The sequence below is a fragment of the Daphnia pulex genome, chromosome 4 (assembly GCF_021134715.1).
Source record: "Daphnia pulex isolate KAP4 chromosome 4, ASM2113471v1".
Taxonomy (NCBI): Eukaryota; Metazoa; Arthropoda; class Branchiopoda; order Diplostraca; family Daphniidae; genus Daphnia; species Daphnia pulex.
In genome coordinates this window covers 4,331,754-4,350,849 of record NC_060020.1, presented here as the reverse complement: position 1 = coordinate 4,350,849, position 19,096 = coordinate 4,331,754, and the positions used below count along the sequence as shown (strand labels likewise).

At 41.3% G+C, this 19,096-nt stretch overlaps 3 protein-coding genes and 4 long non-coding RNA genes across 25 annotated transcripts in view; 2 read left to right on the top strand and 5 right to left on the bottom strand.

Moving 5' to 3' along the window:
* Nucleotides 1-403: 403 nt before the first annotated feature.
* LOC124193040 lies at nucleotides 404-2,845 on the top strand. 3 transcript variants are annotated; one of them, XR_006873982.1, is made up of 6 exons: nucleotides 404-574; nucleotides 658-779; nucleotides 861-976; nucleotides 1,086-1,408; nucleotides 1,470-2,152; nucleotides 2,261-2,845. XR_006873982.1 is itself a non-coding variant. In XM_046586686.1 (3 exons), exons 1-3 carry the CDS (start codon nucleotides 973-975, stop codon nucleotides 1,491-1,493), a joined length of 351 nt encoding a protein of 116 aa, XP_046442642.1. In that variant the 5' UTR covers nucleotides 848-972; the 3' UTR covers nucleotides 1,494-1,509. The 3 variants fall into 3 exon arrangements, 1 of the variants encoding a protein (XP_046442642.1); XR_006873983.1 differs by having other exon boundaries at nucleotides 658-805; XM_046586686.1 differs by lacking the exons at nucleotides 404-574; nucleotides 658-779; nucleotides 2,261-2,845 and having other exon boundaries at nucleotides 848-976; nucleotides 1,470-1,509.
* Nucleotides 2,846-3,734: 889 nt separating this feature from the next.
* On the bottom strand, nucleotides 3,735-4,550 carry LOC124193039. The gene is made up of 3 exons (XR_006873981.1): nucleotides 4,332-4,550; nucleotides 4,134-4,272; nucleotides 3,735-3,967 (listed from the first exon to the last, which is right to left on the bottom strand). It is a non-coding gene; the product is annotated as an uncharacterized LOC124193039 (long non-coding RNA).
* A 294-nt stretch (nucleotides 4,551-4,844) lies between these two features.
* On the bottom strand, nucleotides 4,845-5,768 carry LOC124193038. Of its 2 annotated transcripts, XR_006873980.1 has the most exons (4): nucleotides 5,322-5,768; nucleotides 5,150-5,239; nucleotides 4,957-5,085; nucleotides 4,845-4,897 (listed from the first exon to the last, which is right to left on the bottom strand). It is a non-coding gene; the product is annotated as an uncharacterized LOC124193038 (long non-coding RNA). The 2 variants fall into 2 exon arrangements; XR_006873979.1 differs by having other exon boundaries at nucleotides 5,150-5,768.
* A 136-nt stretch (nucleotides 5,769-5,904) lies between these two features.
* On the top strand, nucleotides 5,905-6,508 carry LOC124193037. Its single transcript, XR_006873978.1, has 4 exons — nucleotides 5,905-5,988; nucleotides 6,054-6,190; nucleotides 6,245-6,343; nucleotides 6,411-6,508. It is a non-coding gene; the product is annotated as an uncharacterized LOC124193037 (long non-coding RNA).
* A 2,335-nt stretch (nucleotides 6,509-8,843) lies between these two features.
* On the bottom strand, nucleotides 8,844-10,428 carry LOC124193036. Of its 3 annotated transcripts, none has more exons than XR_006873977.1 (5): nucleotides 10,123-10,428; nucleotides 9,666-10,058; nucleotides 9,450-9,560; nucleotides 9,231-9,352; nucleotides 8,844-9,160 (listed from the first exon to the last, which is right to left on the bottom strand). It is a non-coding gene; the product is annotated as an uncharacterized LOC124193036 (long non-coding RNA). The 3 variants fall into 3 exon arrangements; XR_006873975.1 differs by having other exon boundaries at nucleotides 8,846-9,160; nucleotides 9,666-10,055; XR_006873976.1 differs by having other exon boundaries at nucleotides 8,851-9,160; nucleotides 9,788-10,055.
* Nucleotides 10,429-10,776: 348 nt separating this feature from the next.
* Nucleotides 10,777-13,763, bottom strand: LOC124193034. Of its 2 annotated transcripts, XR_006873974.1 has the most exons (6): nucleotides 13,333-13,763; nucleotides 12,248-12,348; nucleotides 11,810-11,959; nucleotides 11,639-11,754; nucleotides 11,207-11,529; nucleotides 10,777-11,145 (listed from the first exon to the last, which is right to left on the bottom strand). XR_006873974.1 is itself a non-coding variant. In XM_046586684.1 (3 exons), exons 1-3 carry the CDS (start codon nucleotides 11,640-11,642, stop codon nucleotides 11,122-11,124), a joined length of 351 nt encoding a protein of 116 aa, XP_046442640.1. In that variant the 5' UTR covers nucleotides 11,643-11,699; the 3' UTR covers nucleotides 11,089-11,121. The 2 variants fall into 2 exon arrangements, 1 of the variants encoding a protein (XP_046442640.1); XM_046586684.1 differs by lacking the exons at nucleotides 11,810-11,959; nucleotides 12,248-12,348; nucleotides 13,333-13,763 and having other exon boundaries at nucleotides 11,089-11,145; nucleotides 11,639-11,699.
* Nucleotides 13,764-14,053: 290 nt separating this feature from the next.
* The window catches only part of LOC124193026 (pleckstrin homology domain-containing family G member 5-like), an 87,708-nt gene continuing 82,665 nt past the window's right edge, over nucleotides 14,054-19,096 (bottom strand). For 7 of the 13 annotated variants that reach the window (XM_046586665.1, XM_046586666.1, XM_046586669.1 and 4 more), the window contains 15 exons: nucleotides 18,802-19,002; nucleotides 18,583-18,693; nucleotides 18,350-18,499; nucleotides 17,995-18,240; nucleotides 17,478-17,920; nucleotides 17,249-17,305; nucleotides 16,956-17,111; nucleotides 16,680-16,861; nucleotides 16,130-16,387; nucleotides 15,781-15,989; nucleotides 15,571-15,697; nucleotides 15,281-15,516; nucleotides 15,102-15,200; nucleotides 14,788-14,945; nucleotides 14,054-14,709 (listed from right to left, as the gene is read on the bottom strand). In XM_046586665.1, coding sequence (XP_046442621.1) covers nucleotides 14,700-14,709; nucleotides 14,788-14,945; nucleotides 15,102-15,200; nucleotides 15,281-15,516; nucleotides 15,571-15,697; nucleotides 15,781-15,989; nucleotides 16,130-16,387; nucleotides 16,680-16,861; nucleotides 16,956-17,111; nucleotides 17,249-17,305; nucleotides 17,478-17,920; nucleotides 17,995-18,240; nucleotides 18,350-18,499; nucleotides 18,583-18,693; nucleotides 18,802-19,002 — 2,643 coding nt within the window. In that variant the 3' untranslated portion in view covers nucleotides 14,054-14,699. The remainder of the gene's footprint in view (nucleotides 14,710-14,787; nucleotides 14,946-15,101; nucleotides 15,201-15,280; nucleotides 15,517-15,570; nucleotides 15,698-15,780; nucleotides 15,990-16,129; nucleotides 16,388-16,679; nucleotides 16,862-16,955; nucleotides 17,112-17,248; nucleotides 17,306-17,477; nucleotides 17,921-17,994; nucleotides 18,241-18,349; nucleotides 18,500-18,582; nucleotides 18,694-18,801; nucleotides 19,003-19,096) is intronic. The other 6 variants (XM_046586671.1, XM_046586670.1, XM_046586664.1 and 3 more) reach the window with 2 other exon arrangements.

Below are 19,096 nucleotides of genomic sequence, written 5' to 3'. Positions count from 1 at the left end.
AATTTTAATGTGTTTATTAATTTCCTCAAAAGCAAGATGTAAATGTCAGCGATTGAAGATCAGAGAGTAGATTCCTTTGTTTAAGTTTGGTGTAATTTTACGTAAAATCTTAAGGTGTGGTTTCATGTGATTGAATTTTCATCGTTTACCCTTAGACTCTGTGAAATCTCTTACATCTTGACAAATTTAAGTGACTGCTTAATTCTACTTTACTCCGTTCACATGGTTCGTAGGCCTAGTGAACAGAAAGTTACCGACGACGAAAGTCCAGCCATCACCTACATTCTTCCGAGTCGCAATAATGAGTGAATGTTTCGTTTTTTTTTTACATGGAGTTTCGTATCAATTCAACTATTTGTTCTCTATGTGCACTCTTACGTTACTTTATAACGTCTTCAGATAAATTTAGGTGTATTTTCAACATGTTCGAACTGATGCAGTGTTTATTAATTATTTTTCAATTACCATTGTAGAGTTCAACCTGCAGACGGGCCGGCCAGTTTGCCGCTGAAGGTCACGGTGAACATTACGTGTAAAACTGTCAATGCGGTGGTGTAGAGGTTGGGTGAGAAAGGTATGTGTTTCATCATTATTAAGCAGGTATAATAGCCGCAAGGCTCAGCCATTTGGTATTCATTTTGATATTTGTTGTTGTAGACCCATCCCCAGCAACGCCAACCTAAAGAAGGAAAGGCCAGTTTGCATTTTCTTCAATTGAAGGTCACGGAGGTCATAACGTAATACGTATCATGCGACGGCGGAGAGGTTGGGTGAGAAAGGTACGTGTTTCATCATTATCAAACAGGTACAATATCCGCAAGGCTTAAGAGGTGAGGGTGATAAAAAAATCGTATATAAAGGAGAGAGAAAAGGCCAGAGACATCAGTCGAGTGAGGATCTCCGACACGGAAACATCTGCTGCGCACTATCTGTCACTTTCTGCCTTCTTCACCGTATTGCCAGTTCGCATCCATGGGTAAATATTCTGTCTTTACATGGAGTTTTCTATTGATGCCAATTATTTTCTGTTTGTTAGTATGCATATTATTATTTAACATTATTGCTTGAATTTGTTTACTGTCTAGTTAATAAGGCGTCGTACGCTGTTCGGTGTTGTGTCGTTGTTTGGTGGGTCGACCACTGGTGTATCGATGTCTTCTTGGTATGGCGGCTACCAAACCGCAACGCCACCACCTTCCCAAAAGCAACTCACGCAACGACCAGTTATTGCACCAAGGTCTACAAGTACTACACTACTAAGGCACCGGAGTTTTATACCACAATTTCCGCTGCCCCGAGCCACTACACTGACGTCCTGAAGTATTACTCTGCCCCGAGTTACTACACCACCAAGGCGACGGAGTATGACTTTGCATGCTGCTCCATCCTACTACATCGAGGCTCCCAAGTATTACTGTGTTCTGAGCTACTTATTGCACCGATTTTCCTAAATACTACTCTGTTCCCAGCTGCTACACCGAGGCTCCCGCTGATTACTCCACCGAGGCTCCCGCTGATTACTCCACCGAGGCTCCCGCTGATTACTCCACCGAGGCTCCCGCTGATTACTCCACCGAGGCTCCCGCTGATTACTCCACCGAGGCTCCCGCTGATTACTCCACCGAGGCTCCCGCTGATTACTCCACCGAGGCTCCCGCTGATTACTCCACCGAGGCTCCCGCTGATTACTCCACCGAAGCGGCAAAGTACTACTCTTCCCCGACGTACTACACAGAGGCTGATCTTTCGTGCTACGTTGAACAGCAATACTACACTATGCTCCAGTTCGCTACACCACGGCCTACGCTACACAGCAGCCCCCAAGTACTACACCGAAGGAGCCGTCTATTACACAACAACGTATGCTGCAGTACTACACCGAGGCCCCAAGTACTACATCACTAAGGCACCGGATTTCTTCACGTCTATGTATGCTGCCCCTGCCTACTACACCGAGGCCCCGCATTACTACAACACTGAATCCCTCAATTACTACACTACAACTACGCTGCCCCGAGCTACTACACCTACTTCCCGAAGTATTACTGTGCGTAAAAGGAGTCGTCTAAAAAAAAAAAAATCATCCCCGAATTGCAGTGCCCTATCTGCCACCAACTGCATTCCTCATCGTGTAACCGATTTGCAATTCTGGGTAAATATTCTTATTTTTACATCGAGTTTTGTATCAATTCTATTTTTTTCTATTTGTTAATATGCCTGTTAAATTTATATATTAATATAAATATTATCTACTGTTTAGTTAACTATGGCGTCGTGCTCCTGTTGGGTGTTGTATCGTTGATGGCTGGATCGAACGCAGGTGTAGTGATGTCTTCTTGATATGGCGGATATCAAACCGCAACGCCGCCGCCTTCCTACACAACTTATGCAACGATCAGTTCCTGCACCGAGGTTTTCAAGTACTACGCCACTAAAGCACCGGAGTTTTATACCACAACTTATGCTGTCCCGAGCCACTACACTGACACCCCGAAGTATTACTCTGCCCCGAGTTACTACACCACCAAGGCGACCGAGTACTACATGACAAGGCATGCTGCCCCATCCTACTACACCGAGGCTCCCAAGTATTACTTAGTTCTCGGCTACTTACTGCACCGACACTCCTAACTACTTCTGTTCCCAGCAGCTACACCGAGGCTCCTGTTGATAACTACACCAAAACGGTCGAATACTACACCGAAGCGGCAAAGTACTTCCTTGCCCCGAGCTACTCAATCGGAACTGAGGCGGCCAATTATTACGCAGTCCCGACTTACAACCCAGAAGCTGCTCTTTCGTACTACATTGAACAGAAATACTACACTGCTCCAGTCTACTACACCACGACCTACGCTGCACCTAGCTACAACTCCACAGCCGCCAAGTAATTCACCAAAGAAGCCTCCTGTTACACAACCACGTACGCTGCCTGGTATACTACATCGAGGAATTTAAGTATTATCCTGCTCCAAATTACTACCATCTGAAGTTCATATGTATTACACCAGCAATTCTCCTGACTGTCACCAATGTTGCTCCGACCTATACGTCGAAGTTCTGAAGTATATCATTGAATGTGTTGAAATATTACTGAAATATAAGATTGAACGATAAATCACGTGTATGTCTCTATTTTCTCCTGAAGTACCTTTCCTCCTGCTGAAAATTTCGTGATGTGAGAAAATATTGTAAATTTCCAAATAATTGATCTTGCTAAATACAACAATAAAAATTCAAAACATTTTTAGTAATATATAAACTCTTTCCTTTTAATTTTTTCTATCATTAAAATTCAAAGTCCAACAAACAATATTTTCTTGAAAAATTCAAAGTCCACCTTCCATTATTTCTGCTAAGTCCAGACTTTTGTTTTTGAAAAAAATTTTAAAAAAATTCCCCTTACACGTTATTATCAAAAAATTGTCGCGAAAAATTTCATTTGAAAATTTTATTATATACAAAAATTTATTTATAACAAAAATTTATACAAAATTTATAATTTTACACATATTTTTCCTGTGGCCCCCAGGAGGGGGGGCCTGTTGCTTTCTCTACCGCGATAATAACATGATGCAAGTTATATGCAAGTTATTATTTGTTTGGCGCAGAAAGCTTGTTTAATCTAGCAGTTCTCGACTGTGTCAAACCTGATATTGATCAGGTTGCCTCAGTCGTATACTGCATGATTGAATGAAAACTCAAAAGACAACAGATCAAACTTATAACTCAGCAACACAAAATATAGACACGGATGAAAACACAAAAATTTTTAAGTCATGAATGGAACAGCTCAGCTTCAACCTCACAGCATGGAACAGCTCAGCTACAACAGCACAGCAACTTCTAGTTCTGGATAACACTGCAACCGCATGCTGCATACAATGGTTCAATCTGTCTTCGTCACACCTTTCACCATTTGGCTGCAACAAGGTAACCAACAGCGTTTAAGAAGTGTTTGTTATACCTATTTAAGAAAAGAAAATTATTTTCGAGAAACACAACTGTGTACACACTTGTTATGACAAAAGAATACAAAGAGTTTCTATAGTAGCGGAGCAAATTGGTCTACTCTCTAGTCATGTTAACTAAATCTGTAGTACTTTTGAAAGACATTTGATCAAAATAATTACTTTTTACTGTTGCATGGGATGAGACGTACGCCTAAGAACAGGCAGCGAGACACACGAGGCACGCCATTTCGGCAATGTACAGGCAATTCCAAGTCTCAGTTGAATGATTTGGCAAATTGGTTTCTTTGTGCTAAATCACCTGTAAATTTTACATCAACTTTTTTAATTCAATAACAATAGGAAATAAACAATAAATACCTTTTAATTTTCATCGTGAGAAACGTCATGCCCAGCAACCATTTCTGCTGCGTCTTGGAACAAAATGGCCGAAATCCGTCCCTGAAGACACTCGCGCTACCTGGTGGACATTCCAGCCAACTTTTGACAGCCACCTATTGACAGCCATTAGATTCCTGTTCCAAATGACTGACGTAACGGCTGGATTGCTTGCTTCGAGACAGCACGCAGCAGCTCAACTTGAATTCGACATGCCTTTCGGGCTTTCGGCTTTCACTAGCTGGCACGAAATGAAATAAATGAGCATGAACACCAGATTACTCCAGCAGCTTTCCCTATGACACAAATACACAAAGTTATTAGTTATTAGTTAGCTTTTCAGACTTGTTAACTCTTTCAACATAAAAATCTATAATATTAACAGAAAGTGTTGGGGGGTCAAACAAAAAATTAAACTTACAATTTTCTGAAAAAAAAAATGATTTTCCTGCCTGTGGCTGTAAGGCAACAGCACCAGTTATCTGTGTTAGAGTACAGTGAGTTGAGTTCCAACTAACTTTGGCATGAAACAGTTAGTCATGTTGAATCTAAAGGAAATATGTCAATAAATATTCCAACATTTATCCAATAAACTAAAGTTAATTACCTACTGCTCATGCTTAACATTCAGAAAAATACAGCACATGTTGGTATGTGCCCTGCATTTGTTCACATTCTTCTCTTAAGCTGCTGCTGCTAACCTGAAGATTACCCATGAATAAGCTTTAAGCTTTCCCTATGACAGAAAATACAATCTATGACATCAAAATAACAGTTTAAAACCGAAAGAAGAATAATACTTGCATGTCAATGAATTATTTGTTGAAAAACATGTTCAGAAAAACAAACATGTCCACACTGGGGTAGTGACCTACAAAGATCAATAGAAACTGCTGATAATTAGACGAATATTAACTAAGTCTGGGAACAAGTATTTAAAAAAATTGTGACTAAGACATTATTGGTTTTTACCTGTATTAACTGCATGATGCATTCAGCAGAACGACGATTTTTAATAAAAGAGTTGGTATAGTGATGGTAGGCTACTTTGTATGCACTGTTTCCTTTCCCGTTCCTTCCTACAGGTTAGATTGAGGAATTTTGAATTTGATCCAGCACACAAACAGAATAAATCACATCACAAACAAGTTGCACAGAAACAAACTTGAATTTACTTATGAATTCATCGGTAATTTTCATGGAAAAATAGGAAAACTTTTGACAACCACTCAACACAACAATCGGCCATCACATGAAAACGACGACGCCTATGCCATCTATTGGACACCTCTGACACCCCAATTCCAAAACGCAATTTAACTTTGGTTTGGCGACCGTAGAACTCAAAAGACAGAAGAACTCCTTTTTTTTAATATTATTTTAAAAAATACCCGACAATAGAACTCCAGTGCCCGACAATAGAACTCCACTACGCGACAACCGACAATAGAACTCCAATAATTTGAGCTGTGACTGTGCAACCACTTAGGATTCAAAACCAGATGTCGCTAGTGTCGTGTCGCCTTGTTGGCTTGTTGTTTTTATCGTGAATCGAGGCAAAATAGGCGAAGCAATTGGTTGCTAATTTTATTTATATTCCTGTGAATTCATATACCAAATTGAACTTCGTAACTCACACGTTGGATTATCTTGACCTAATTTCCTTATTTTTATACTGTACCAACTTATTTCTTCAAATTTTAGATGCATACTGTCAGTCATTCCAACAAGTTGACTTACCGTTCAGTCACTTTCCATCCAATAGACCCATCATGCTGTCACAAGCCTAAAACTAATGTTTGAAGCTAACATATAGTGGAATACAAATCTGCGGAGTTAAGGTATTTTCCCATTACTACTACCAGACCATTACAATTCAGATTCATGAACCATAGGATCTTTTCTGAATCTCGCAATTTTGGTGGTGTAACCTGCAACATTATGTTTGTCGTTATGACTGTTTTTACTTTGGTTTAGAAGGCAACCCAGCTAAGGTAGAGTTTTATTTCTTATAGTCAAATTTGTGTCAATTTGTAAATAACATAGAGAATTTCCTTGAAGTGAATAACCCGCCATGTGTATGTTGTACATGTACCACTGTACCAGATCTGCTGCTTGATGAAAGAAATGCCTTACTAAATTCATCAACCATATGAAAGGTAAGCATCAATATCACCTATCACCATCACCACACTACTGCAATACTTCATGACACTTTCTTTAGCATCATCATTTCTCAATAACATATGGAGTAATGCTGTTGGTTGCAATGGATTCCATTTTTACGGTTTTTTCATCATGGACATTTCAGTGTCCTTAGAAAAGGTAAAGATTGATATGCTTTATTCATTTTTATATTTTCATTAATGTAAACATTTTTTTTACAGAGCACGCAGTTTCTTAGTGGAATCGTGTGGTCCTGGCACGGAGAGTCTTGTGCCAATGCTGACCTTTGTCCATGACGGAAGAGGGATTTCCACCTACGTCCATCCTTATCTTCGCGACGAACGCTCATCTAGCTTCACTGCTACTAAACACAATTTGTTTTTCTTTACTGGCGACTTGGGCGAGTTTCTGGACCATTTCATGATCGCTTCCGTCCGCTGTTACACACCTGTAATTATTCACCACGGGATTGTGCCCAGGTACCCAATAAATAGTTGCAATGGCAAAAGGCTTGAAAGTGTTAATAAATGTTGTAAAAGATGGTTACCATTTAAAAATTTATTTTCTCATTTAAGATCAACAACACTTCCCAGTGAGTCAGTGACTAGTAATTGTTAGTTAATGACCGACAAGTCTGAAAACAAATAAATAAATAAGAAATTTCGACTCTAGTATTTAAGAGCCTCCCTGTACTAAACTGGAGAACCGTAGGTTGTGATGTAATATCCAGGGGTGCCTTGATGGTGTAGTAACTCGGGGCAGTGAATACTTTGCAGCTTCGGTGCATAACGTCGGAACTGCCGAAGTAGTGATATAATACTCGGGTGACTTGGTATTGAAGTACTTGGGGCATCGGTATGGGAGCGGAGCCTCGGTTTGGTAACTGAGGGCAGCGAGGGTTGTAGTGTAGTAAACGTTGTAGTGTAGTAAACTGGAACCTCAGTGTAGTATTTCGGTCCAAAGTAGTAAGAAGGAGCAGCCGCTGTGTAGTAATTCGGGGCAGAGTAGTACTTGGGCGCTTCGGTTTGCCCGCTATGGTTGCGTAATAAACTGGAGCCTCGGTGTAAGAGGCTGGGCAGCATACGAAGTGGTGTAGTACTCCGCTGCCTTGGTGGTGTAGTACTCCGCTGCCTTGGTGGTGTAGTACTCCGCTGCCTTGGTGGTGTAGTACTCCGGGGCATCATGAGTTTTGGTGTAATTCTCGGTCTTGGTAGTAGTAAACGGCTGTTGCGTATGTTGTTGTCGTGAAGTAAGGTGACGGAGTTGCGGTTTGGTTTACGCCATACCAAGGAGACATCGGTACACCAGTGGTCGACCAACCCGTCACAGATAAAACACCCAACAGCAGCACGACGCCATAATTAACTAGACGGTAAAAAATTTAAAAAATTTTGAAAATTTTCAATAATAACAGGCATATTAACAAACAGAAAAAAAATAATGATACAAAACTCCATGTAAAAACAGAATATTTACCTTTTTTGTTGTAGTACTCGGTGGCTTGTTGTATTAAACAGGAGCCTCAGTTTTTTAGTAGCTAGGAGCAGAGTAATACTTGTGTTCCTCAGTGTAGGAAACTGGGGCAAGGCACGTGGAGTGACCTCTTGGGTATAGTAGTTGGAGTCTTCGTAATAGTATCTAGGTGTAGCGTGGGTTGTGCTGTTGTAAACTGAAGCCTCGGTGTATTATTTCAGTTCAACGCAGTACGAAGGAGCAGCTGCTGTGATGTAAGTCTGGGCTACGTAGTACTTGGTCGCCTCAGTTGTGGTTGTGTACAGGGTAGAGTAGTACTTGTGCGGTTCGGTGAAGTACTTGACCGCTTTGGTATTGAAATAAGCTGGAGCCTTAGTGTAATATTTGGGCAATATTTGGGCAACATTCGTAGTCGTGTAGTACTTGGGGACTTCGGTGTAGTAAGCTGGGACAGTATACTCAGTGGTGTAGTACTCAGGCGCTTTGGTGATGTAACTCGGGTCGCGTTTGTCGGGTAACTCTTGAGTCTTAGCGGTGTAGCACTTGGGGGGCCTCGGCGTAGTAAGTAGATGTTGCGTATGTCAACTTCGTTTTGTAGTAAGGCGGCGGCGTGGTTTATTATTCCTTCGCTGCTATTACTTGGTATGCACCAAAGTCCAGAAGACATCTGTACACCCGAGGTCGACCCAACCATTAACGATTCAACACCAAACAGCAACACAGCGCCATAGTTAACTTAAATATAAACGATTTGAACATTAATAATCGAATATAACTAGTCATATCAACTGAACACAAGAAAATTGATTCACACCTCGAATAAAAATGAATATTTACCCATGATTGCGAACTGGTAATGCGATGAAGAAGGTAGTTGGTGACACATTGCGCTGCAGTTATTGCCGTGTCGGAGATGCTCACTCGACTGAGTTCCGTGGTTTTTTTCTCTTGCCATTTATACGACTTTTTCTCACCCTGACCACTCTCTTAAGCTCTGCGGCTATTATACTTGCTTGATAATAAAGCAAAGCAAACACTTCCCGTTCTCTCCCAACCTCTACACCACCGCATTGACAGTTTTACGTAATGATTTCCGTGACCTTCAAAAGTGAAATACAAGCCAAGTGCTATCAGCCTCTTCCTTCTGCAGGTTGACGTGGCCGGGGATGAGTCTACAACAAACAATATCAAATTAATACTAAATGGTTATGGCTTAAAACGAATGGAATCACGATGCAGTACTAAGAATCTTTGGTTAAGCAGCTCTGGGCAGCATAAGTTGCAGTGTAGTATTCTGAAGCCTCGGTGGTGTAGTATTTCAGGACAACAATCAACAGCAGCACGACGCCACAGTTTACTAAACACTAAATAATGGAACATGAATATGCATTAATAACTGACATAAATTTAAAAAAATAGGAGAGTTGATACACAATTCATATTAGAAAACTGAAAATTAACCATTTCATACAATGAAGAATGCAGTTGGTGACAAATAGTGCACGGCAGCTGTCGTCAAGTCGGAGATAATCACTCGACTAATTATTTCGCATTTTATCTTCTTTTAAGCAACTAGAAAATAAACAATTTGAACATTAATATTTAATAATTGGCATATTAAGAAATAAGAAAAACAAAAGAAATTGATTAAAAAAATACAAGTAACAGATTATTTACTCGTGATTGCGGTTTAATGACAAATAGTGCACAGCAGTTGTTGCCGTGATGGAGACGCTCACTCGACTGATTTTTATCACCTTTTCCCTCCTTTTATACGACTTTTTCTCACCCTGACCCACCTCTTAAGGCCTTGCGGGTATGTAGTACTTGGCGTCTGCGGTGTTGTAGCTAGGCGATGCGTAGGTCGTGGTGTAGTAGATTGGAGCATCAGTGTAGTATTTCTGTTCAACGCAGTACGAAAGAGCAGCTTCTGGGTTTTAAATCGAGACTGCATAATAATTGGCCGCCTCAGTTCTGGTTGAGTAGCTCGGGGCAAGGAAGTACTTTGCCGCTTCGGTGTAGTATTCGACCGTTTTGGTGAAGTTATCAGCAGGAGCCTCGGTGTAGCTGCTGGGAACAGAAGTAGTTAGAATAGGAGTGTCGGTGCAGTAAGTAGCCGAGAACTAAGTAATACTTGGGAGCCTCGGTGTAGTAGGATGGGGCAGCATGCCTTGTCATGTAGTACTCGGTCGCCTTGGTGGTGTAGTAACTCGGGGCAGAGTAATACTTCGGGGTGTCAGTGTAGTGGCTCGGGACAGCATAAGTTGTGGTATAAAACTACGGTGCTTTAGTGGCGTAGTACTTAAAACCTCGGTGCAGGAATTCGTCGTTACGTAAGTTGTGTAGGAAGGCAGCGGCGTTGCGGTTTGATATCCGCCATACCAAGAAGACATCACTACACCTGCGTTCGATCCAGCCATCAACTATAAGATGAGCACGACGCCATAGTTAACTAAACAGTAGATAATATTTAATATTAATATATAAATTTAACAGGCATATTAAGAAATAGAAAAAAAATAGAATTGAAACAAAACTCAATGTAAAAATAAGAATATTTACCCAGAATTGCGAATCGGTTACACGATGAGGAATGCAGTTGATGACAGATAGGGCACAGCAGTTCGGGGATGATTTATTTTTTTTTAGACGGCTCCTTTTACGCACAGTAATACTTCGGGACGTAGGTGTAGTAGCTCGGGGCAGCGTAGTTGTAGTGTAGTAAACTAGTAATTGAGGAATACAGTGTTGTAGTAATGCGGGGCCACGGTGTAGTAGGCAGGGGCAGCATACGTTGTTGTGTAATAGGCGGCTTCTTCGGTGTAGTACCTGGGGGCTGCGGTTTAGCGTAGGTCGTGGTGTAGTGAACTGGAGCATCAGTGTAGTATTTCTGTTCAACGTAGCCAAAAGAGCAGCTTCTCTGTAGTACGTTGGGACAGCGTAATACTTGACCGCCTCAGTTGTGGTTGTGTAGATCGGGGCAGAGTAGTACTTTACCGCTTCGGTGGAGTAATCAGCGGGAGCCTCGGTGGAGTAATCAGCGGGAGCCTCGGTGGAGTAATCAGCGGGAGCCTCGGTGGAGTAATCAGCGGGAGCCTCGGTGGAGTAATCAGCGGGAGCCTCGGTGGAGTAATCAGCGGGAGCCTCGGTGTAGCAGCTGGGAACAGAGTAGTATTTAGGAAAATCGGTGCAATAAGTAGCTTAGAACACAGTAATACTTGGGAGCCTCGATGTAGTAGGATGGAGCAGCATGCAAAGTCATACTCCGTCGCCTTGGTGGTGTAGTAACTCGGGGCAGAGTAATTCTTCAGGACGTCAGTGTAGTGGCTGGGGGCAGCGGAAATTGTGGTATAAAACTCCGGTGCCTTGGTAGTGTAGTACTTGTAGACCTTGGTGCAATAACTGGTCGTTGCGTGAGTTGCTTTTGGGAAGGTGGTGGCGTTGCGGTTTGGTAGCCGCCATACCAAGAAGACATCGATACACCAGTGGTCGACCCACCAAACAACGACACAACACCGAACAGCGTACGACGCCTTATTAACTAGACAGTAAACAAATTCAAACAATAATGTTGAATAATAATATGCATACTAACAAACAGAAAATAATTGGCATCAATAGAAAACTCCATGTAAAGACAGAATATTTACCCATGGATGCGAACTTTCAATACGGTGAAGAAGGCAGATGGTGACAGATATTGCGCAGCAGATGTTGCCGTGTCGGAGATCCTCACTCGACTGATGTCTCTGGCCTTTTCTCTCTCCTTTATATACGATTTTTTTATCACCCTCACCTCTTAAGCCTTGCGGATATTGTACCTGTTTGATAATGATGAAACACGTACCTTTCTCACCCAACCTCTCCGCCGTCGCATGATACGTATTACGTTATGACCTCCGTGACCTTCGAGCATGAAGGAAATGCAAACTGGCCTTTCCTTCTTTAGGTTGGCGTTGCTGGGGATGGGTCTACAACAACAAATATCAAAATGAATACCAAATGGCTGAGCCTTGCGGCTACTATACCTGCTTAATAATGATGAAACACGTACCTTTCTCACCCAACCTCTCCGCCGTCGCATGATACGTATTACGTTATGACCTCCGTGACCTTCAATTGAAGAAAATGCAAACTGGCCTTTCCTTCTTTAGGTTGGCGTTGCTGGGGATGGGTCTACAACAACAAATATCAAAATGAATACCAAATGGCTGAGCCTTGCGGCTATTATACCTGCTTAATAATGATGAAACACGTACCTTTCTCACCCAACCTCTACACCACCGCATTGACAGTTTTACACGTAATCTTCACCGTGACCTTCAGCGGCAAACAGGCCGGTCCGTCTGCAGGTTGAACTCTACAATGGTAATTGAAAAAATAATTAATAAACACTGCATCAGTTCGAACATGTTGAAAATATACCTAAATTCATCTTAAGACATTATAAAGTAACGTAAGAGTGCACATAGAGAACAAATAGTTGAATTGATACGAAACATCCATGTAAAAAAAAACGAAACATTCACTCATTATTGCGACTCGGAAGAATGTAGTTGTATGGCTGGACTTTCGTCGTCGGTAACTTTCTGTTCACTAGGCCTACGAACCTTTTGTACGGAGTAAAGTAGAATTAAGCAGTTACTTAAATTTGTTAAGATGTGAGAGATTTGACAGAGTCTAAGGGTGAACGATGAAAATTCAATCACGTAAAACCACATCTTAAGATTTTACGTAAAATTACACCAAAATTAAACAAAGGAATCTACTCTCTGGTCTTCAATCGGCTTTTAAGGAAATTAATAAACACATAAAAATTTTAATAAATACATAAAAACAAGCCTGACAACAATAGGACGAGTAGGACGATCACCTTCTACTTCTAGCGTACATAGAGTGACGACACATAATTTCAAAACTGGGCTTTCGTCTCAAACATAACGTACATCAAATTCTACCGAGTAATAAAACAGCCGGCACGTGGGAAATTTTATGACAAAAAAAATTCAATTCGTGAAAATTTGGGTTGAAATGGACTGTTTCTAGCAAAAGTCTGGATTTGGTCAGGAACGTGACAGGGAAATTTTCGTTTAAGGGTCATTTTGGCTTGGAATTATTTTCTGTTGACATACAAAACTGAATGGAAATTAAACAAGGATCTCAAAAATCAGGTTCGTCTTGATAAAAGATAAATAGTTACCATGTTAGAGAACCATTTAGTAACCAGAAGTACAGAAAGAATGAATAAATTTGGGAAAGGATCAGATTTTTACAAATACGGAAAATGAGCAATATTTTTAATTAATGAATTAATTAATGAGTTAATTATGTTACAAAGAATTACTTTTAAAACCTTGAGCTGTTGTTTTCAGTTGTTGTTTTCAGAATGTTTCAGAAGGAACCCGTAATGAAGCTTGATACATACACACTCTTAGTCTTGGAAAGTAGATGACATAATTTTGTCACACTTAGACAGCCTGCCGATTTGTAGATCACACATTTCCTTGGTTTGACTTCTCTGTTGCAACCGCGTGTAAAACAAACAACGAACAACCACACTCTTCGAGCTTACAACTTACAAGATACAAAAGAATGATGTTTTGACCGTTTTGACTTTTGGCTTTTGCATTTGGGGAGCATTGGCGAGCAGACGAACTTTCGTGGAAATTAAAGCGGCGTTGCCAATTACGTTGCTAATTACGCAACTCAACCGCCTAATTTTTAAAAACCCGCAATCTATTGGACAAGTCTCAAAACTCAGTATTTGAAGGGCTGGTCTTAAGATAATGTGTAAGCAAGGTATCCGAAGGTATGTTTGTGATATTTTTCATTTAAAAAATCAAAATATGATATATGAGTAATATGACCTATAAAAGATTGGAAAACAATTATATTAAATCTACTGATAGCTTTTTTATTAAAGCTTAGTTCAAAATTCAAATTAAAAATACCTATAGTTTTGCTTCGCTACACTTCACATTCCCATTATCTGATGACGAAGATCTTTTAACAATGCTCTTCTTTTGATCTGTTACATTGCGAAATTATTGGCTCGTGCTCCGCAATCAGATGCAAAATTTTGTATATTTTCCAATTTCAAAAGTTGTGTAAACATGAGGAATATTGAATGTAGGGAATATAATTAAATCAAAGCAAAATAGTAACGCATCGATAACTCGATATGCATAGGAAAGGGATCCCCTTTTGACCTTTTCACACATCAAAGGGAAGAAATCAAGATGTTTAAATGATATAATAGTAGCTGACTAGTCAGTAGACATCGATTACTGTGTACACGACCGAGACGAAATTGAGAAGTTGAAAACGTAACATGGTTTTACAGCACCAAATGCTAGTATGGATACAAACAAATGTAGACAGTTTTATCACTTGAAAAACCGTGAAGATATCATCAAATACTTAAAAGAAGACAAAATATGTAAATGGAAATTGTTATGCAGAATCACAATGAGTTTAGATAACAAATAGTATTTAAAAATCCAATTTTAAATCATATATCATTCGTCTGGGCTTCTAGACATAATCGTGAAACATTGACATAATTATCTTCGAAAACATGGAGGATTGCCTCAAACGTCTTCAAACGTCCATTGCCGAATAATATTCTTTGGTTGCCAAAAACCAAGTTCAGGGAGGGTTATTTTTCTTTGGAATATTTTTGCCTGGTTTGCTGGATTTCTCCAACCTGTATTACACTTCACTAAAAAGAAAAAAAAAAATTAATAATGAATAAAATTTTTTTTTAAAATCAATCGCTGTCTTAAATCTGTACACTTACGAGGCTTCCATAGACGTGTCTCCCATTATAAGATCTTTCATTCGGATTAAATCCGCTCGCGATGGTTTCCCATTAACCGTTGGTGAAGTAGCGTTTGGAGACGAGCAACATTCTGCGCCGGAAACGGTGATTTGCACCGACGAAATTCCGTCGCAAACCTATTTAAAAATTTTATAATTTCTATAAGACTATTTTTCCAATGCCTGATGAACATTGAAGAAGCCACTTTTTGAGTAGACCATTTGACTTAGAGCTACTATGGCTCAAAATATATAATCTTTTCCAAAAAGAAAAATGCAAAAAGAAATAATTACTTCTGAAACATCAAGTCGAAGATCTCCTGACAAAGGCAAAGACGCCGGTACTGGTAGACTTCGTGGAGGTGGCAGCGGTGGCCCTGCTCGAGAGCACGGCTAAAAGACAAATTCAGTCGTAAAAATTATTCATGATAAATCTGATGAACAACAGGCTACTATAGAATAGGCCTACATACCAGAACATTGTGAGATTGCTTGTCTTGGAAAGGTCGCACCTGAACATTAGTTCCTTCGGTCTTTGGCAGTTCAGAGTTACAAATGTACGTTGATGAGATGTGCATTTTATAATTGACATCTGGTTCAAGTTCCAATACATCTTCAACCTCCGAAGCAGTGCTCATATGCAAAGACCCGGTGCTACTAACACCACTGGAACTGAAGCTGAGCATGGAATCTGAATTGGTGGCGCTTCCTAAAACGCGAAACAATCAACACACGTCTCATTTTCATGTAAATCTTTACTAACCCATTAAACCAGAACGAAGAAGTCTACTCGTCGACAAGCTGGAATTGGGCGACACTGTTTGATTTGCTTGCTGTCCATAGTTCCAAGAAAGGCGTTTATGAATACTGTGGTTCTTGGCATCCTGTTTCTACACAATGCCGAAAGTGACGCCAAATTTCATTAATAATTTCTTCGCATTCCAAAGGATAATCGTGGATAAACGAATATTACTTTGATGTCTTCGATGGCTCCAGCAGTGTGATATCTACGATGATCCAAACGTTCATTCCTCGACAGGCGCTTGGCTAGCGCAGCGTTCAAGAGCTGCCGATGTGAGTCTTCGTATTCAGCATCGACTAGCTCGTCTTCCAGTTCTGCACCGACTTCGTTTAAATCAAACGATTCGGTCACGATTTCCGGAGTTGTGGGACCAATCCCGTCTAAAATTAAACAAGGGGAAATATATAACTAACTGTAACACGCAGTTCGGAATGGAACAAAAGCCAAGTCATCTTCCACGATCGATGACCATATTGTAGAAGAAAAGCTTTAGTGAGATGGAAAAGTCAGCTCAACGTACTTGTCAAGTTTCTTAGATCCACATTAGGATTGGTGGCTTCAACCGTAGCCGAATGTTGAATGGTAGCATCAGAGATGTTGACATTAATGAGTCCGGCTACGGAGGCCAAACGACGGGTTTTAACAAGGGGAGGATTGCGGGACTGTGGGACGGGCTGTGCTCGGGTTAGACCTCGTGGTGAAGGCGGAGGGTATGAAACGCCCCTCTGATTTAAAGCAGAAGCCGAGTGGACGCGGCCGGACACACTAAGCGACGACCCTATTAATAACACCAAAGCAAAAGCCAGCAAGTCACATATGAGAAAATTATGCCAATAGGTAAAACCAGAAGTGTATCTAATTAATCCAAGCTGAATCACGGTCAAATGATTCTCTAAACCAATCAAAAAGTAGTCCAATAAATTGTACCAAAAGCAAAAAAGAATTTCAGCATGAAATAAAAAAGAATCTTTTGGAAAAATTCACGTGATTCTCGAGAATTTGTTATCGTCTTTCTCTTTGAAAAGTAGGTGTAGCGAAATCTTTAAAAAATAAACAGAACATGTATTTACCCTGTCCTGATGAAGTTCCTGAGGCTGGAGTGATCGGAACGGGTACAGCAATCGACAAAAGATTCGGCAACGACTGCCCTTGATTGGAAACTGCTTTGACATGAGGGACCTGGACGGTCAGCGTGTTCGGCGTGGGAACAGGTGACATGGAATGATGGAGCGATCGGCTTATTATGGAACGTCTAAAAAAGAAAATGACGTATTTAGAATTTTTAGATAAGCAGGGTTAATTTATGTATACGATGTGTTTTTTTTCAAATCATTCAAATTGTATACCTGTCGGAACGTGGAGATGGGATTTGCTTGGCCGCAGTGGAAGGTGGATGTGGTCCACTTTCTTCGGACGACGCACTCGAAGCTCGTTTAATCTCCAGCGACTCCACCAGGTTGCCTCGATTAACATTTGATGGGTCGTTCATATCGACTGAGCCGCTGCAAGGACGACAGAAATTTCAAGCAAACGTAAATTAGCTTATAGCTCGGCAACACAAAACTCGCAACAAGGAAATGGGGAGAAAAACAAAAGAAACAAATGAAGTAAGTTGTAACAAAACTAGGCGTGCACTTACACAGCAACATTCAACTCGTCATTCTCAGCAGTCAAGAACGGGAGCGATGGGCTGATCCTGTGCGGTAAACATATAAACACGCCACACATGCCAAAATAAAAATAAATGCAAACTTTAAAAAAGGCATTCAAAAATATCAAAAACTTGTATGAACCAAATCAGAAAAAAAAAGGGAAATCCATTTCCACACTCTGTGACCACTGTGGAAAAATGAAGCTAAGCTACTAACCTGTGCGAATGAATTAACGAGGATCCACGGCTACCCCGGCTTGAACCTCTGGGACTGCGCGCCACTAGCAACGCAGAATGAGGATAATCAAGATCGTCGTCCTCATCGTAATAGAGTGAAGGATCGGGATGGGCGGCCGTGGCAGCAGCTGTCGCTTTAGCATCGCGATAAAGTTCTTGTGATTTGCGAAGATGCTCCAGCCACACTTTGCTCTGTTTAGGTTCGGAGGCGTGTAGAGAAAAGGCAGCCGACGCCGTTCCCAGCTCGTTGAGATAGACAAGGCCAAGACCGGCGGGATCGCGTGCCAGTTCGATCACCACCAACCGGTCAACCAAACAAGGTGGCCTAATCACTTTGACTCTTTCCGCTTTGCGGGCCACTGGTTTGCAAATGAGCAGCACGTCAGTGAAGAGAAAACAGTGGACGTCCATCTTCGAGGTTCCCTGCCAAATTGAAGTCGAATTGGCGTTATATGCACCTGTCTTTGTGTGGCTGTGGAATTTCACGAAGAAAATACCTGATCGCGTAGTTTCAAATCGCCCTCAATCAGCAAATAGCGTCTTTGGTTTTCAGAGCAGAAGGGCATCGGTTTGGTAAGGTCCAAATCGCAGTGGGATTTGACGAGACGTTCCACTTCTTCGTCCTTGGTCTCGACGACGTCATACGATTCGATGCGAGAGAGGATTTCGCGTAGGCGTTCTTGTTCGTGCCGTTGTCTCAGAGCCGAGTTGACTTGACCGACGAATGACTCGACACTTTGGATCTGTTGTTTGGCGTCATTTCCGTCAGCAAAAAAGAAAAAAAAAAAGAAATGGGGAAATTGGTTAGAAGAAAGGAGTCAGGAAAGGGCAATAGACAAGAAAATAACCGACCATTTCGATAACAACGGGTTTGTGCTCTTCAGCATCCGTCTTCTTGTGGACGGCTTTGAGGAGGAGAGAATATTTGGTAAGTCGCTGCATGGGTTTGACCAGGATGTCCATCAGTCTAAGGCGGTTGCAGTCGCGCTGCGTCTCGCACCACTGAACCAAAGAAAAGCCAAGTTAAATAAACAGCTTCACTTAAGTATCCTTATTTATATTATTTGTCCAGCGAATAAACTTACCGCTAAATAGGCTTTGAAAAGTTCGTTATCGTGATCTTTCTCCTTGCAGTATTGCTGGCATTGGCTCTGGTCCAGGCAGTATTTGGTGTATGGGTGGAACAATTCGTCAAACTGCCAAAACACATTTGTCAATTGTCAGTTTGGGTGGGGGGGAAGCAAAATGTTTCACAGATACTGTAGATACATCACAGAATGAATTAGCAATGGCCCACGCCTTACCTTCAGGAATCCGTCTCGGAGGGAAGTAGGATCGAGCGGGGCTCTGGCACTGCGTGCGTTCTTGAGCATGGGGAATACGTGCTCGGCCCAAAATTGCCTGTTCGCAACATAAATCTCTGGCAAATTAGAGAAGAGTCGCTCCGTGTCGATCTCGTTGAGGATCTGGGCCGCTTGGAGATTGCACAGACACGCCATGAACAACTGAAAAGGCCGTGCCAGATGTAACGTGTTATGTACGGCAAATAACACAAGTCACTCGCCCAGGACAAAATAACAATGAATCAATAACGAGAGA

What these genes read in the sequence shown, in the direction of transcription:
- LOC124193040 (XM_046586686.1), top strand. An exon ending in TACTACATCGAGGCTCCCAA is followed by an intron (nt 1,409 to 1,469) that starts GTATTACTGTGT and finishes CTCTGTTCCCAG; the next exon opens with CTGCTACACCGAGGCTCCCG.
- LOC124193034 (XM_046586684.1), bottom strand. An exon ending in TACTACATCGAGGCTCCCAA is followed by an intron (nt 11,146 to 11,206) that starts GTATTACTGTGT and finishes CTCTGTTCCCAG; the next exon opens with CTGCTACACCGAGGCTCCCG.